This window comes from Oxyura jamaicensis, chromosome 5, assembly GCF_011077185.1.
Source record: "Oxyura jamaicensis isolate SHBP4307 breed ruddy duck chromosome 5, BPBGC_Ojam_1.0, whole genome shotgun sequence".
Classification (NCBI taxonomy): Eukaryota; Metazoa; Chordata; class Aves; order Anseriformes; family Anatidae; genus Oxyura; species Oxyura jamaicensis.
This window is the reverse complement of record NC_048897.1, coordinates 44054342-44073073: the sequence shown is the minus strand read 5'-3', so window position 1 is coordinate 44073073 and position 18732 is coordinate 44054342. Positions and strand designations below refer to the sequence as shown.

Genomic DNA, 18732 nt, shown 5'->3' with positions numbered 1-18732 from the left:
GCAAGAAATTCCATTTAATTTCCTTAATGAGTAGAATATATTTACGTCTTCTAGCTAGGCTTTCTAGCTGTTCAGAGTCTCCCCTTTGCTTATTAATGTAAAAACAATTGAAACAAAAAGCAAATAAAGTTTGCAACTTAATATTTTTTCCTCTTTACCTAGAATTCTGTCTGAATGTGACAAAGTAGCTACTTGTGATGCCTTCACTTTTTTTTTTAGCATGAAGGCCTTAATTTTTAATGAGCAATATTTGCAATTTCTGTCTGTAGACTTCCCTATTTCTTTATTCTCAATTCCAAACTGATCTGTGGGTGGATTTTCCTGAAGTCATAAAGCAGTGACACAGCTATTTCCTGTTGCCATCAAAATTCTGTAACAGAATTTCTCCCTCTAGTAGTTACTAAGTTACCTGGAGAACAGCCAAAAAGAAAAAAGGAAAAAAAAGAAAAAAAAAAAAAAGAAAAAAAAAAAAAAAAAGGAGAGGAAAGGGACTTAAGTTGATTAGTTCTGAAGGAACTTTTCAGTAGCCATATGGACTTTGTGCCTTCAGTTCTGCAAATCTGCAATGATTTCAGAAAATATATGGAACCCTTTTGCTTACATTTTGTCTCCCCCCCCCCCCGAAAGGGAGTTAAGGGGGAAAAAGGAGGATTTTTAAAATCCGAACAGTCCCAGAAAAGGGGGCTGTATTTTTCCACTGAAATATACCACAGGAAAAAGGAACTAGTAAGATGGATCATTTAATTCATTTTAGCCAGATCACATTTATTTTTAGTACATGGAGTTGGCACACATGAGTAACAGAAGTAGAATACCTTCAGCTACATTTTCAAGCTTACATACATCTTTTAATAAGTATACCAAAAGTCACTTTTCATCTAGGTAGTTGTTTTGTAACTGCAAACCTTGCTGTGAAAATCCAGCTTTATTTACAATACACAAAACTTGTAACCCTTCACAAGACTTTTTTTGAAATCTTTTAGCTAATTCTGAAATATCTACAGTACCACTCAAATAAATTTTCACATGTGGATCTGATACACTAAACCTTCCATAGTTGTTAAAGCAGGCTTCAATATCATCTGTCATCCATCTGTCATCTTCCTAGCATAGAACCTGATTCTCCAGTGATTGGTGTAAGTCAGGAATAGCTCTTGAAATCCCCGAATCCTACTAGTGTAGAACAGACCAAGGAGACTGGTAGGCAGAAAATAGTTCTATCTTCATCGAGCTGCAGTTTCCTTTATACTCTCTTCCTTGCTGAAGAAGGTTGTGATAATCACCATCTGCAGGAACAGATAAGAAGGGGAAAGACAGATATTATAACTTTCTCCTGTATTATTGTAACAAACTACTGTATCTTTAGAACTCTGCTCCATTACCCTGATCAGCTGTCCAAAAATGAGTCTCCAAAGTGGGAATAAGTGGAAAATGTTAAAATCTCATTTTAAGTAAAGCAGTAACACCAGGAAAAAAAAAAAAAAAAAAAAAAAGGATTGTTAAAATGCTAAGAATCCCGAAAAATAATGCATCTACGATATTAAACAGTTTGAGGTTTGAGGTCAGGTGGAACAACTGTAACCAGGGAGAAACAGAGAGGGAGAACAATGAAAACTTGTGAAAGAATATACGGTGAAATATTTTTTTTCAAGTGGATGTTTGCAGAAGGAAGTACAAAGATGCATAAGTCATCTGGGGAAAGAAAAAAAAAGTTAATCCACTGTGGCTTTTCTTTGTTTTAAAATTATATGTTCTCAGTGAAAAAAACTATGATTCACAGCATCCTCTACTGAACTTCGTTTTTTAGAATTAACAAGTCCCAACATGCCTGTACCTTTTTGATCCAGGTAGTAGGTCCAAATGCACAGCATGCTGTTATTATAACCTGAATAGCTTTCAGATACAATAGGTAGTTGGTGTCAAAGAAATATCAGACATGCCTGAGGGGCGACAACTCCTAAAAAACAGTATTTCTGTAATCATCTGCTGGACCTCTGTCATGCTGGGAGCAATACCTTCTGCTACATAATGCTCAGTCTAGTTCTGTCTGGCTGTGCTCCTGACCTCTTGTAAAGGGCAGCTCCCTGTATGCAGCACTGGCTGTGTCTGACCCTCAAGGTGATGGTTGAGATCATTCGGGTCTTTCAACAACTTCACACATCACTTTCTGACCGTGAAGGACCCCAGCAAGTGCAACTACTGCCATGCAAACCCCTGCCCAGCTCCAGCTCCTGGAGGCAGGAGGTTTCCTAGCTCTAACAGACCCAATGCTGAGCTGCCTCCCATCTCCGTGTGATGATTTCAGGATGGAAATGAGGAGACATTTCTTCTCAGAAAGAGCAGTCAGGCATCAGAACAGGTTGCCCAGGGAGGTGGTGGAGTCACCGTCCCTGGGGGTGTTCAAGGAAAGGCTGGACGTGGTGCTTAGGGACATGGTTAGTGGGTGACATTGGTGGTAGGGTGGTGGTTGGACCAGATGTTCTTGGAGGTCTTTTCCACCCTTAATGATTGTATGATTTTCAGCACACCTCGCTCCATCTAATCACCTGGGGAGATGAGCAAGGAAAAGGCATCCTTCCCAGTTTTAGTTTTGCATGGGGACCTGACTGGCTGCATTCCTAGAGAGGTAAACTCCCATCACGCTATTCAGCATCTTGCCTTGAGGTGCTGCAATCTCCAGAGAGAACAGTTCTCAGAATAAATTGAAATGCAAATATATATATATATATATATATATATTTAAAAAATGGCACTGCAGAAAGCTTGAGAGCCTTGCGCCCAGCTCCTCCAGGTGAGCGTGGAGAATGGCTGCAAACGCACAGGTCTGCCTCAACCACCAGCAAGGCAGGGGGCTGCCAGAGGTGACAGTTCCTGGTGACAACAGGGAGGGACAACAAGGACTGACACCAGGGGGTGGCAAAAGAGGTGACAACGGGGTGACAACAGGGGGATGACACCAGGGATGGACAACAGGGGGTGACACCAACCCAGGGGGAAGCAGCTGTCCCTTGAGGGAAGCCGTGGCCTGGCAGAGCCCAGGTCACCCCCCAGAGCCCCGCAGCCCCCCCAGCAGTGCGGGGACCCCCGCCACAAATCCCTACGGCAGCAGGCCACGGGGGGTGACGAAAGTGCTGCCGAGAATGCACAGCCCCCTTTAACCCCGTGGCGAATCTGCGGGGACGATTCCCAACACCGATCAACGCCCTCCCTCCCTCCCTCCACCTACGGCGCGGCGCAGGGCCCAGTCCCCCCGCGGGGCCCCTCCCCACGCCGCGCTCGCGGCGTTCGGGGCGTGCCCGGGGAGGAGCCGAGCGCTGCCGAACGCAGCCGAGCGCCGCCGGAGGTTGCCGAGCGGAGCCGAGCGGGCGCGGCCCTTCCCGCCGCCGGGGCGAGGCCGGAGCGGGAGCGGCCGGGGCGCGGCCCATGGAGCGGCCGCGCCTGAGGCGGAGCCCGCGGAAGGAGCCGCTCGGCCCCGGCGCGGCCGGGAGGAGGCGGCGGGGCTGAGGGGGGCCCCGTGTGGGGGTGTCGGGGTCTGGGGAGGGTGGCGGTGCCCGGGCTGCTCGGCACCATGTCGGCCAAGGTGCGGCTGAAGCGCCTGGAGCAGCTGGTGCTGGACGGGCCGCAGCGCAACGACAGCGTGCTGAGCGTGGAGACCCTGCTCGACCTCCTGGTCGGCGTCTACGCCGAGTGCAGCCGCGACTCGCCGCTCCGCAGGGACCGATACGTCTCCGACTTCCTCGAGTGGGGTGAGCCCGGCGCCGGGGGGCGGCTGGGGGGGTCGAGGGGAGGGCCCCCGGGGGGGGTGCTGGGCCTCGCCCCGACATCCCCCCCAGCTCCCCGTGTCCCTGGCCTGCTGTAAGGGGCTCTGCCTCGCCCCAAACGCCAGGGCATTGCCTGCCGGCCCCTCAGGGCTGCGGGAGGCCCTCAGGGCTGTGCGTGTGCCCCTCCGAGGGGCGGCGGGCGCTGCCCGCCCTGTGCCCTGTGATCCGGGCATGCCCCGCAGGCCGGCGGGGCTGCAGGCGGCCCTCGTGTGACACCTTTGTGCGGTGGTGTCGGGGCACCGAGAAACCCGCAGCGGAGCGGGGCGTGCTGACAAAAGGAAACGTGGGCTCTCGGGGTAAGGCTGGGGGTGAAAGTTGGCCGTCCTGCGTGGCGTGCCGGCTGCGGGGAGCCTCCCCCGGTGCGTGCTTAAACGAATTTATGTTCAAACGGCCCATGGTGGCCGACTGGTTTATGCAGCTGAGTAAGTTATGAATAATGATTCGTGGTGAAGGTGACTTGATTCCCCCGTGGAACTGGCGTGAAGGAAGGAGGGAGCGTTGCTCACGAGGATGTTGTCCCGTTCGTCAGCTGTTCCGTGCGTGTACAGTTAATTGGGCTCTTAAAGATATCTCTTAAAAAAAAAAAAAGAAACAACAAAAAACACAAAGGATTTCCTGCGGGAGGGGGAAGGGCGACTTACTTCAGGAGATGCAAATGTGTGTCTTGGTCCTGCCGGCCACAGCACTAAAAGGAGGGACAGCTGGTTCTCCTTAATTTCTGTGGGGACCACCACTCTTTGTCACACACTAACAAACTAAGAGGATTCACTTCCTGGACTCTTGTATTGACGTCAGTAATGCGATTGCCAACTGAATAATTAACCACTCTATCACATCTGCCCTGCAAGGCCGCAGCCAGGGGAACATTGATTATTTGTTTTGCTGGGGGAGCTTTGTATGTCTCCTGCGAAGTGCAGGCTGGTTTTGAACTTGTTTTTGAGCTAGTGGCTTGAATGAGCGAGCATCTACAGGCTGTGAAGTGTGGTGGAGCAGGGTACGGTGCTACTTTTAGGGTAAAACTCTTTAGGGCAGGATTTGGGGCAGGCCAAAGAGCGATACACTTTCCATATAGCACTGTTGGTGGTTGTGTCTTATGGCTTGATTCCCGTGTTGTCATTTTCCATGTGATGGAGAGTCCAATTATCTAATTGTTTATAAAATTGCTTTTCTAAATCCCTATTTATTGTGTTCATTGAATGTGAAAAGGTTACTGACTTGATGAAAAGTATATCTCGCAGTAAAAACAGTGTGCAGCTCTCTCTGCAGTGTGGGATTACCCTAGTATAACAAAGTGCCTATTCAATAAATAATTGAAATGTATGTGAGCTACCATCTGGTGCTGCAGAGTGGGGATAAAAGTTTATAATCCAGCCTCTCCGAGGTAAGGGGATGGGCCTAAATCTGGGCTGCTGCGTGTTTCGGTTCCATCAGCAAGGAATGCCCTTAAAAGCAATTAAAGTCCATCCCGTGTGTCCCTCCCTTTCCTTCAAGCTGTTAAAAGCAAGTCAATGCCAATGAGAAGACACCTTTTATCTGTGTCCTAATGCCCTCACAGTATGGTTCCACTGACAAGGAACTTGGTTCTGCCTCCAGCTAATAAGGAAGCTATCATGCCAAACACGCTAATCTTCCTCATGTCATGATGTGCAGTCTTAATTACAGCCTGCTTCTCTGTTAGGAGATATTCCGATTGATGTGCGCAGGTTCTGCGCGCTGTTATGCGTCTGTGGCAGCATGAGAGTGTAGCTAAATATTTGGCAAATACTTTGAAGATTAGCGTGTTTTTTTATCGACTGGAGACAGGAGGAATTTCCTTTTGACAAAATGGAGACTTATCGCCAACAATGGAAATCAGCCGCCTAGGTATATAAACCAAGCAGTGTAACAAGCAGTCCTGTGCTATTTTGGGTTTAAAACTGGGCTTGAGGTATCAGACACACAGAACTCCCTCAGAATGGTTAAGTGGAATTGTTTGCACTCCTGACTGCCAAGAGGAAACCGAGTTCAGGCACGGGTAGGTGAGGCAGAGGTTTCTTTTTCCTGGCTGTGGGGATGCAGAGATGTTACAGCACGGAGTGTAGCTCCTGGGCCTGGGGACTGCTCTTCTCTGATGGCAGCACACTGCTGCTCGGCTTCTGGAGCTGGTGCCTGGGAGTGGGGAGTCCGGAATCAAGCCCCACATTCATCCTGTGAGCCTTGTGCCAGCTTCTAGTCAACACCTGCAGCAGCTTGCACCTTGGGAGCCCTGGGTGATCGATCTCATTGCTTCTGTCCTTTAAACCTGGCTGCTGCTCCCCTGGCAGTTCTGCCACGGGCTTGTTTCTTCCAAATCTTCTTCCTATTTGCTAACCATAGAAGAGTGCAGGGTGTGGCCGTTTGCCCAGGGGCAGCTTGTGGCTTCCATCTCTTCAGAAATGTAGGAAGAATCTGCCATTTTAACCTTGGCAGTTGTTGCTTTCCCATGGTGAACAGAGCCTTGAATATCCTAGATTTTTCCCTATGCCAGAAGTATAATGCACATATTTTTATGCCACATATCTTGGAAGAAGAGCTAGCTGAGCTACAAGTGAGGATTTTGAAAGTCATTTTCTTCCAGTTCCTCGTATTTATAACTCCTGTTGAATAAGGCCTCGACGCCGTATTGTTTATATAATAGATACTGAAATACCGCTCGGTGTTCTTGCTGGGAGCTGACTCCAAGTCTGTAACACAGCAGCCCCGTGTCTTACATGTTCAGCAAGAATTTGCCAAATCTGTGCTTAGTGTCATTTAAGCTGTTGCTGCATATGCTGCTTCTGGAGTGAGAACTAATGAGGAATCCGCACAGCCAGCCCTGTTTATTCTAGCTCTGCTTCCTCGTTCCCCTCTGAAAGTCCTCAGTGAAGCTGGTCCGCTGCTGCCCTCGTGACTCCAGGGCTAAATTCCTTGACCATCTCTGCTGACCCTCGTAGCCCAGTGGGCTGGCAGGAGAGCGATCCAGCTGGTGTCCCAGGAGGTGCTGGGCTGGGCAGGCTCACGGTGCCCTGGGAAGCCCATAAAGCCACCTGTGTGGCCCTACAAGCCTGTGGCCCTACTTCCTTGCTGAAGCTGCCCAGTCCCACTGGTGAGGACTACCTGAGGCTGTCAGCAAGCACGGAGGAGGGTTTCTGTGGCCTTTGGGCTTCCCTGGTGGATCACACTGCACGCTGGCAGTCAGGAGCTGCAAGTGGTGCAGTCCGTGTGCTGCGGAGCTTCCTCCTGAGGGACTTCTCCATCAGCCACTGCACCCCTTTCCCTGTTCTGCGTGGCAAGGAGAGCTGCAGGAGTGGTGAACTGGCACAGCTCAGGTCTGCATCTCCTCAGGTCTCTCAGGACACGTATCACCTGTCCTTTGGCTTTCAGGCACAGTGTGTTCCTCTGCACGGAGCCCATGCTCCCCTCGTGCTGAGGGATCTCAGTCTTTCCTAATCTAATGCCAGCTGTACGGGAGCCCTGGGATGGCTGCTCCCAGGGCTCTCAGCACCGCGTTGGTGCTCATCTGACATCACCTTGTTTTTCAGGAGTTATCTCAGCGGGCTGTGGCTGCTGCTCGCTGCCCCTTGCTCCCAGCCAGCAGGGACTGGCACAACCGGCTGCTCCGTTCCTCAGCAGCTTCTGTCACGGTTTGCAGCCGGTAGGCAAGCGTGTTCGGCGGAGAGCCTAACAGGAACGGGCCTTATTTGTATTCAGAGAGCTCTTGGTGCTGCACAGCCTCTCTCGCCCCAGCCTTTGTTTCCCCTGGCTGTGTTCTGTGCCGCTGGCGCACCGCGCAGGGCAGGACGGCACACATCCCCGCGTGGCTCGCCCGGCCTTGTCTCACTCCTGGACTATGCACCGGCTAGCTTTCCCTGCAAAATCACCTCCAAGCCCGTGGCAGAATAGTCTGATGTGAAACGCGGTGTTTGTTCTCCCCATAGCGGGCACACAGGGTACCCTGTGGGCTGCTCCCACTAAGTGAGGAGCTGATTGCACGTTGGCCTTCTGCAGCCCCGCTTTGTGCGAGGTGTGCTGCCCACTGGGGCTGGTGTTCTGCTTTGTTTTTTTTTTTTTTTTTTTTTTTCCTGTGTTGCTGCTCTTGGTTTGGTTTTGTTTTGTTTGTTTGTTTTTCCCCAGAAGAGCTGACTTGGAGGGGGGCTGAAGCTGTGGGGAAAACAAAGAGGACTGCAGGCGATTAGCACAAGGAGCCAGCTGGGCACCTGCTGCCAAGCCCTTGAAGACAGCCTGGTGTAATAGGCAGGCAGTGGGTGCTGCCGTAACAGCAGTATGCTCCTGCTCTGGGGGAAAAAACGTGTGTAGCACACTCAGAGCAACCTTTCTAGCCCAGCCTCAAGCTGCTGCTTTTGGTTGCGTGTCTCTTATGTTTGGGGCTGGGCCACAGGTGGAAAACTCAGAGGAAGGATGACCAGAAAGGTGCTGCCATGCTGCTAATGCTGTGATTCACAGCTTTGGGTCGCTGCAGGGGCTGGTGCGTCGAGTTCTGCACCTTGCTGCTGGTGGGGGCTAAACCAGGAGGCTGAGCCTGAGCTTCTACTCCCAGCCTGACTTTCTTCTCCTTCCAGCTCCGCTTCAGGAGGCATGTTAGCATTTAATGGGTGAAGTGAGAGTCTCGTGGAGTGGCCTTTATGTCAGAAGAGGTTAGAGCCTGTTCTCTCGGCTTCAAAGTGGTTGTACTCAGATATGTGGATGTGGACCTGAGGAAAAGTCACGCTTCTTCAGCCTACATTAGAGCAGCTTCGAAGCTTGCTGCGGGGTAGACGTAGTCCTCTGACTGCCACAGACACTGACGTGCTAGAAAATGCCCTGGGTAAGGGTGAGGGCACAACGTGTGGCTGATGCGGTGCTAGTACAGGAGGCAGAAACTGTCCTGAAGTGTGTTTTGAGATGACCTTATCAGAGCTGTCAGACTTTGAACACTGCTTATGAGGATCTTTTCTATGGCCTATTTGGTTTACACCAGGAAAAAATATCAATAACATGGCATGCTTCTTGACTTGAGGTTTGTTGGTTTAAATTCCTCTCTCGTTGTCTTGACCACTTCTCCCCATGCCCCCATCTGCAGCAAATGCAGAAAGAAGCAAGCTAGGAGGTGACCCCAGCCTCTCCTAGCCTGAGTGATGTCCTCCTCTGCCAGCAGGAGCTGTGCAGCGCCTGATAAGCCTCTTGGGCACAAGAAAGACAGCTTGCTTGGGTAGGAAGACAGCTGATGGCCAAGAAGTCTGAATGTCAGTCTCTGGTCCATGTCCCTCTTCTTCCATCTGACCGATAAAAAGCCGTTGTGGTCCCTTGTGCTGGAAGTGGCAGCACGAGGGTGTGGGTGAGGGCCCGTTGGGGCAGAGTGAAGCTACAGGTGCCTTGCAGAGGTTCTGGAAAGGCCAGTGGTGGTGGTGGCCACGGTTTCTTTGTGCACACTGTAGTGTGGATGCCGCTGGAACCCTTTCCTGTTCCCTGAAGGCTTTCCTGTGGTCAGAGATGGGGTGCTGTAGCCTGGATCGCCCGGGTAAGGAAGCCTTTGACGGTCAGCTGGCAGGCACGCGCTGGCATGATTGCCGAGCCCAGATTTCCAGCTGTCTCTGCTGTCGAGTAAACGGTTTGTGTTCTACAAAATAGATGTTAGGATTAATTCGTGGTAGAGCAGCAAAAACTGCCGCGTTAGCTTTGATAGTGTCGTAGTCAGGGCTAGTTATCTGAAAGCATGAGGTTCAAGGCTTGAGTGCACGATGGACCTGTTACAGTGCATCTCTTCTAATCTGCAATTTTTAGATTGGGTAGGATATCTTTAGAATACCTTTCAATGACTTTTTCTGTCCTATTTTATTCTGTGAAACACTGGCATTGGATGCTGAAGTCATGTTTTGACAGCTTGAAAGTAGTGTGGTTTGGAGGATGAGCTGCACGTTGGCGTGAGCTGTTGAAATGACAGCCATCCTGGGCAGAGCTGCTCTTTTGTCCCATAGAAGGAAGTCAGCATTGCTTTTGTTGTGTGGATAGATAAAGTTGCTAATAATGAGCAGCCGTCTACCGAGGGCTTGAGGAATTGTTGTTTGTTAAAGGCTGTGACCTATTTTCTAGTTAAAGTCTGTTGAAAAGTCAGGACAAGGTAGGTAAGTCGTTGCTAAATTCCTCTTCGTATAGAGGATGTGCAGCCTTTCTCACTCATGGCACATGGTGACATACAGAATGCAGAAGTAAAGCTTCATAAGCATCCATAAATTTAACATTTCTCAGAATTTTTTAATTTAGAAATACGAAAATTATTTAAAATTCCTTTTTGCAGGTAATATTAAGCAAAAATATTTTGCCAAGAAATATTTCATTTGCATCATTAAAACTTCTGTGGCTGGCAGCCGTTTTGTGCTCTCGGTGCAGAGGAACTGCTTGGATGGTGGTTTAGTCAGCACATTGAGTGCAACAAGCCCTTATCATCTGCAGCTGAACTAACCTTTTTTCTTCCAAATAATTCACATGGGAGAGTGAGTCAGTTTCTTTTACACCTACGAGAAACAAATGGCTTCAACTGTGAGTCAGAACTGAAGAGACTCGTTTCGTTGGCTTTTTTTAGCAAGTTGATTCTGCTTTATGGTTATGTATTTTCGTGTATTGGTTTTCAGGAGTGTTGATCTATGGCCGAGGTCAGTTGGGAATGTTAAACTATTGTAGCTTCTTCAAACTTAGGAAGCTTGCATTTTACTCCTTGCTTACAACTTGAGGTGGTTCATGCAAGCTGTTGGATGGGTGTTTCCAAAAGGAAGAATTACAAGACTTACCTAAGCAATTGCGAATGTATCAGAGCCATTAATTGCGTATAGTGCCCGGGATTCAGAGTAACTTACCCGTGTCTGAGGAGATGAATAGGGTGATGAACCACGAGCAAATTTGTTTGGGGAAGTGGAAAGGACTTAAAGCTTTTTACTGGATTCTTGTCTTGATAATGCTTCAAATGGAGTTGAGGTTTGTTTCCTAAGTCTTTTGCAAGGTACACGAGAATTCCAATCTAGTCTTGATGTAGTTGCCAAAGAGCTTGTATCACACTTACTAATACATCTGACTGAAGCTTTAGCATTAAAAAAAAAAGGTGACTTGATTTAAAAAGCTTTTTGAGGTCTAAGAATTTCCAAGTGCATTTGGTCTGTGCTTTGACGTGATCTGTTCTTTTTAACTGTCTCCTAATACTAAAATATTCCACTCAATTTTTTTAATATGCAGATTGCCAGAGTGCAGGCTTTTATTTATAAAGACCGTTGTTCCCTACAATGAATATGGTTTTCTTCAGTAGGAAACTGCACACAGTTTTTCTTAAGCCCCGATTTTGCATAGAGCTCAGTAATCATGTCTGTAGATATACTTAGGATGCACTTAGCTTAACGTGTGCATCCCTCGTTGCCAGCTGAGGCCTTAGGCACCCTCAAGTGCCTGAGATCTTAATTTCTGCCATTCGTATCATCAGGGTCTTAGCGCTGAAGCATGTGGTTACTTAACCATGGCCTCAAGCTGCAAATGTGATAGTGCCTCTGGATGCCCAGCCTGAGACCCCTATAAGAGTCTGAACCTTGGGAGGTGGTTGGGGTGTCTTCACTGAGTACTGGATAACAAAAATGTGTGGAGTTTGTTAATCAGGCGTGCGTTAATGAAGGCTGAGATGCTGTCCTTACCTTGCTCTCGTGCAGTGTCACTAGGGACCGGATAGATTTAGCTGCCTTTCCCAGAACAGCCAAGAAGAGCAATGCTCAGAAGCAGGGTCAGTTCCAAATACATTCCAAATTCTTTTCACATTTCTAACTGTTCTCCCACATAAAAATAAGCAATGATAACTGCTTTGTGAAGTCCAACTTGAAATGTATTTATGCCAGTTTAGAGAGAGATGCATATTCGGCATTTTTAGTAAAGTCTATGAAAAAAAAACTGTCTGGATGTTTAATCCAACTCAAACATGGGTTACTTCGTTCCAGTTCCCATCACAAATTTCAATGAAAGATAAAGTAATAACTACGATGAAACCAGTCTTAAACTCGCTTAAGTTTGTTTGTGGAATTCAGTCTTAAAGCAGCTGTTCTGGCCGTATTGGGACAGTATAGGTCGAGGGATGTGAATCCATCTTTTTTATAGAAGGTGTAACTTTCCTCAAAGTGTAGCAGCCATAACAGGAGTATGTTTTTATGTCTTTGTTACCTGTACAGCTTTGAATTTGCCCCGCTGTTACAGCATGACTTCTCCTGTCTTAATTTTGCACATTCTTTCCCCAAAGTTGGCTTCTTCGTGGGGCCTTTCCATGTGCCCCTGGTTCTCTTGCTGCTGTGTGACTTGGATTATCAGTGCTGAGAGCTGGAGCGCTCTGAGTGTCCTTTATTTTCCTGTAATTAAGGCAGAGTAGAAACAGCAGGAGGGTAACTTCAGGCACAGAGATCCTATTAGCATTTTGAAATACCTTCCCAAGGGTTTGCTTTTTAGGATGCATGGGTAGGCTTTAAGTTGAGCTCTTCTTTCGATAGGGCCAGTTGTCCTGCACCAGCCCCAAATTGAGTGCCTGCTGGCGATACTCCCCTTGTGTGGCATTGCACTAGGGGACGGCACGTATGGTGCGTGCTCTGCAGGCTTTGTTCTGCAGGCTTCTGGCTGCTCTGGGACTGGATCCAAAGAGGAGTAGCATAGGCATTTTTTCCTGTGTATTCCTGTGTAAGATGCATATATTGAAGACTTTAAATAAAGGAATTGGGTTGCTGTTATCTGGTGTGCCATCATTTGAACTGCGTGAAACGGGAGTGTAATTTCTGTTTGGATTCTGTCTTTTTAGCTTTCAGTTCTTTAAGGCAAGGGTGGGATCTCACCGTGCCCTATCAGTGGTTCCTTTTAGGATGACTTTGCTGCCCTGGAGCCCTCACAAGTTACTCACCCAAAAAAGGAAGCTCTGTTGTGATTCAGGACCTCACCCGATTTGACTTATTACAGGGGACAGGGAGGAGAACAAATTACATGTGCAATTGGCTAAAAGTGATCTAAAGGTCCTAAAGAAATAACTGCTACCTGGCAACCACTGGCTGTTGGGTTATAAAGCAGGGGCAAAGGCTGGAGTTTGTGGTAGGTGATCTTTCCATCTTTTATGACTAATATGGTATTTTTCCTGAATTCACAACGTATCATCTTTCGGAGCAGACTTCCTGGGAAGTTGTGGATAAGTTGGCCTCTTGTGTCACAGGGAAGAAGTACAAAAACCTTTCCTTCCAGACCAGCCTTAACTAGCAAAATGTCTTAGTGGTGTGCTGTGGTGTTGCTGCACAGAGGAGTTCAGTTTTTCTTCTCTTATGTAAGTGAAGATTTGCATTGCTAGTAAGTTCAGCCTTGGGTTTCCCAGACACTCAGTCCAAATTTAAGTTTGGAATACTGACAATATCAAATTGTTTTCAAACTGTGGTTTCTGCTGCCCGGGTACTTCAGATAAAATAACACAAGGCAGTGAGCAGTGGAGATACCTGACCGGAGACTGTGTCAGGCCCATGGGCTGTCTTTATCTTGCTCTTAGAAGCTCTTAGTGGTTATTAAGGCAGATGAGCTGTGGCTGTGGCTCTGTGCTTGTTCTTGAGAGCCAGCAGGATTGACTGGGTTGGGCATAGTGCTGCGCCAGCAAGGCTCAACCCAGTCATGTCTATACCCATGGCTGGAAATAAGCAGTGTGTGTGCATCCTGACACTGGCTGCGTGTGATGTGAATTCTTAAGGAGAAAAAAAAAGATGGCTCACACCTGGAGTACAAGTGTCCTTGGACAGAATTGGAGCTGCAGGTACTGCAGTTATAAACTTCCTGTTCTTGCAGGTAGCATTAAACATGGCAAAGGTTTTGTTTAATGTTTCAGGCACTTCTGGAGGGTGGGGAAAGCAGAGATTACATTCTCTATACTTTGCCTTTTGCATACCAGCATTATTTTTCCTTCACCCTGCGAACCTCACAAAGTTCATCACAAGCACAAAGTCTCATGCTGTGGAACTGTAAAATCTGGGGAATGACCGGCTGGGGAGCAGCCTTGCAGAAAATGGTCTGGGGATACTGGTAAACACCGAACTGAGACAGAAGCGGGGGGGCATCACTGCAGAAACGGGGGCTGCTTCTGGGCTGGACTGTGCCAGCAGGTTGAGGGAAGTGGTTGTTCCCTTTACAGCACTTGTGAGGCCAGCTGGGGACTGCTGTGTCCAGTTCTGGGCTTCCCAGCACAGAGAACACCCGGGCAAACTGGAGTCTTGCAGAAAGTTGGGGCTCAAAACACACGGTGTGCACGGAGAGGCTGCGAGACCCGAGCTGGGCGAGCCCGGGGAAGGGGCATCCAGCCACCAGGCAGGAGGCGGGACGCAGAGGCAGACCCCTGGGAGCACAGCTGGTGGGCAGGGGCATTCCGCCAACAGCTGGCTGGGCTCCAGACAGGGACCCAGAGAGCTGGCAGAGCCCCCATCCTACAAGGTCCCCAACCCAGAGCTGGACCATGCTCTGAGCAACCCGGCTGAACTTTGACGTTACATCGCTTCTGAGTAAGGGGCTGGACTCTGTTCTCCAGAGGTCCCTTCCAAGCTAAAATGATCCCAATTCTGTATTGCTGATTTATTTTTTTCCTTGCGTTAGTAAATTTATTTAACTTCATGGCTGCTTGAACACAAAAGAGTTGTTCTTCAGGCCTTTCAGAATGAAAACAGAAATAAATGAAATCTTTTTTTGTTGTTGTTGGCAGATAAAGTAGTTCAAACAACTTGTATGAATGTACCATTCAGTTTTTTTTTGTAATTTAAAGTGTTTACCATGAGGGGTTGGCATTTTACCATGTGGACTGAATATAAGTATTGACAAACTTTTAACTAAATTTTAGGCTTGTAAATGATGAGAAACTGAACTAATTTTTGTCTGTGGTGTTCTGCCATTTACTTCATACAAGCAACAGCTTCCTTGTTCCCGGAACAGAATTACCAGAACAGGTTTTAAGAACTTTGAACCTATGTTTTATGTCCATTGCTTTTCTGCGAGTACGGTTTCCTTATGTCTAGCTGTTAGTCTTGATAGCAGCTGAAGTGTTTTAAAGCCTTGTTGCGTGTAGCTATGAGAAGCCTGCAAGCCCTACGTGGGCATGAAGATCACAGGTTGAGCTGTTCTGCTGGCTGTGAGAGCTGTATCTAAGGGATCTGTATGTTGTATTCTTATATCTGACCAAGCTAACAACAGGGTGAAATTGCCTCAAAGCTGTAAAGATCTAATGGGAGATGTTCCCTTGTTTTAGTTTTCCTCTGTAAAATAAAAACGTGTAAAACTTGCATGAAGTTAGTCTTAAATATGTGTTTTAGTGATGATACTCTCCATGGTAGTGCATCAGCAAACCAAAACCCACAATAACAATTTCAGTGTTAAAATGATACCATTGGATTGAAAATACCACGGTAAGTACTGTTGGAGGGAAGGACAGCAAATGTACAAAGGGGCCAGAAAACAAGAACGGATTCCTTTATTGGTGGTGTGTTGTTAGAATATACTAAGTGGTGCTCGACTTTCCATACAGTGAATTTTTATCTGTTTGTGAGTTAGTTGCTTACAGCTGAGCATGTATGGACAAAGGAACCCCCCCCCAGCTCACAGGAACATGACTGGATTTCTCAAAATACCTGTGATTCCTGACTGCCTGGGAGCCTGGTAGGCACCCCGATCAGCTAATATATGCTGTTGTGTTATGTCAGGGGCATTCCCTGACAGCGCTGTGTGATGCGATGTGATGCTCCATTGCCCTTCTGGGGCAAGGGCTGTGTATGTATGCGAGCAATTTATTCTGTGTGTTAATCTTTCGGAAGAACCTTTTAGAAAAGTATTGTGTAGCCATTTCAGATGCCCTGGTTCAGAGTTCTCAGCTGCGCTCATGTTCGATGCACAGAAGTGGTTCACACTGTTCTAGTTTCAATGTACAGCTTCTGTGCTGGGATGTACCTGCACACTGTGCAGTTACCCTGGGGAAAAACATGAGTGAAGTAACCATAATAACATTTCTTGTGCTGAGTCCTGCTGCGTAAAACCGCTGAGAAATGTCATCTTCCTCCCCTCGTGCCCTTGATTTCCTCTTCTGTTCCATTGCTGGGAATTTGTATTTCTTGTTTACTCTTTGCATTTAGAGCAGCCGCCTTGCAAGGATGTAAAACAGCCCCACACGCTCACGTACACACGGCTGCAGTCGTGCTTGGCCTCGCTGATCGTAACGTATCATCGCTCACGGTGCTGCTGGTAGCTGTTACTTGGAGTGCGTGCATGGTAGCCACAGAAAAAATAATACAAAGACTTCCCTGGCAAATGTGCCCCAGTAATTCATCTTCAGAGCTCTCTGTGGAGCTCTAAAATGGGTGACAGCTGGTGGGAGATAATGGATTATCTTTCTGCAAGATAGAAGCACGGGCAAGACCTACTTCTTACTTCAATCTCCTTGCTCTCATCATTCCCTTCCCCCTCGTGTCCCATATAACACTTAAGAAGCCATCCTCTATTTTCTGAGGGGTTTAGGTGGGGAGCATTGTTATTGCTTTTCTGTAAATGACTTGTTGGCAAGGAAATAAATTTAGCTGTGCCTAACAATTCATGGAAGAGGAAATCAACGCTGTCTACTTGCAATCTTTTAACACTTGTCCAGAAATAGACTGCTGAGGAGTACTAGAATGAAAAATTGCAGTGTTTGGATAAAAATAAGCAGGTACCTCAATTAGGAAGGGCTGGGGAAAGCACTCAGTCTGTGGATCAATACGCTAAGAACAGTGGTCAGTACAACTGTCTTTATCGCTTTGGGAAGTACCAGGTAGTCTGGACTTCAAGGAAAACCTTAAATTCAGATAATGTACTAAACATTCTGATAAATAAGACTTTGAAGGAGTGAGATGAGACTGGTGGTACCTCAAAAATAGGTAATGACTGAAAGATTCTTACTAGGCTTTTGAGGTTTCTTTTGTGTGCTAAGATTTGTTCATGTAACAAGGCTGAGACTCCAAAATGACTTCTTATTTCTTTGAAAATGCATCTCTTATAGAGCAGTCCTTCAGAAAAGACCAACTTCTTAGATGCTGATTTCATGCAGTACAGCTGTAAATGTTCCTGGAGTCTCTTCTTCCCTCAAAGTACAGCTGAGCAGACAGGCAGGGGTGATCTGCTGACAGCAACTGCACAAACTGCTCAGCTCTTAGGAAATTGTTCACGGAACAGTTGAACACATAGCTGCTCTGGGTACTTATTTTTAAAGCTTTCATAGATCTAGATTTTTTTTTAATGATGCTGATAGGAACTTTGTTTTTAAATTCAAGCCATAAAGGAAAAAGACTTTAAGCTTCAAGAAGCTATGATAATAGTGAAAATTGCCTGGCTGCTATGGTATAAGCTTTACCAGAAGAATAGTCCTCAAGACTTGAAGTCCTTTGCAGAGGGTTTGAACAACAAAGATGTGAGCTTTATAAGTGCATTCTTCCTTCTGCTCAGTGTGCCATGATATCTCTTTATAGATCAATGTCATAGCCTTGTGGTATGTACCTGTCTGTAAGAACTAGATTGGAGCTTTCATGTTATTTCAAAAGCCATGAAACTGTCAACAGATTGAAAGCAGTGTTGGTAATATTCATGTCCTTGCTGGATTTGCAGTGGCAACCTGAAGATGGAATGGCGTGTTACCAGATGAGCAGTTCCATGCATCTCGTTCACGTAGGTTAAAACAGGAGATGGTAACTGGTATGAATACTGAGAACTGTAGAGATGGAGAAATAAAAAATTAAAGATTATACCTCTTCCAGATTTCTTTCCATTAGAAACTTCCAGATATGTTTACGGAACAAAAGGGTTATGTAGCCTCAGCTCCACAGTGCTAGCATCAAAAATGTGAGTCTGAGTTACAGTATCAGGGATGAAAAGTTTGAAAGTCTTTAAAAGATTGTGGTTTGGGACTAAATGTTTTTCTGAAGTGAGTCAATACAAGTGGAAAAAATTACTTAAGAACTAAAACAATCACTGAATGGGCAAAGTAGCCAAGGTTTATTTAGATGACATTGGAGATAAATTAGCAAAGGAAAATATTAAATATTAAAAGAGGGGAAAGGAATGGGGTATTGCTAAAATGTCATATAAAGAAGTAGAAAGCCAACCATTTTTTTTTTCTGCGTAAATAGTTGGCTTCAGTGTCTGTACTAGTTAGCTCTTACTTCACAACATCTTAAAATATTTTGAAGATTGGCTGAAATTCCTTCTTGTTCTTCTGCTTGTGGTCTTGTCTTCTGCTTATGTTCTCCTTGGAGCCCGCATTCTGTCAGATCTCTGGCGGGAAGTTAATGTGTCTATACTGTTTCCTACTCTGGAAATACTTCTGCGAGCACAGCTACCCGGGTAGGGTTTCCCAACTGCATCTGTACTGACCTGCAGGTGCTCACCCTGCTTTTGCACTGGAGCATGCAAGGTTTGGGTTGTTATTTTTGACTATTTGTAAATGAAGAGGTTGGAAGCCACCAAAATACAGACTGCAGTGTAGATGAAGATTTGAGATTACCAGCCTAGCACAAGCTTGTTGTGGACATCCAGTACCTGATTTTGCATTTTCAAGATCTAACCCAAGTCTAGATGACTTGTAAGTGAGGACAGGAAGGCAATTCTCTACTTAAATAAGAGGAAATAAATGTTAAGGCAAAAGGATTTGGGATGCAGTACTTGCTAAAAAAAGATGACATGAGAATAATCTTTTAAAGTAAAGGGGAGGGTTGAAAACCAAAAAGGGGCATTTGAAAAGATAAGCTAGAAGCAGAATGTTTTTTCAGATGCTGTATCTGTCATAAAAGCTTCTGGGGCTGATCCTTAATTGATAGGTCTGCCTTGAAAAGCTGAGGAGCAGGGCACAAAGGAATGGCATCAGTGATATTTACAA

General features: G+C 46.7%; 1 protein-coding gene across 8 annotated transcripts in view; it reads left to right on the top strand.

Annotated features, from left to right (window-relative positions):
* Positions 1-3339: 3339 nt before the first annotated feature.
* Positions 3340-18732, top strand: part of CDC42BPB (CDC42 binding protein kinase beta) — a 94158-nt gene continuing 78765 nt past the window's right edge. For 4 of the 8 annotated variants that reach the window (XM_035327888.1, XM_035327887.1, XM_035327889.1 and 1 more), the window contains exon 1: positions 3341-3746. In XM_035327888.1, coding sequence (XP_035183779.1) covers positions 3569-3746 — 178 coding nt within the window. In that variant the 5' untranslated portion in view covers positions 3341-3568. Of the gene's footprint in view, positions 3747-18732 lie in introns of all 8 variants that reach the window. The other 4 variants (XM_035327885.1, XM_035327884.1, XM_035327892.1 and 1 more) reach the window with 3 other exon arrangements.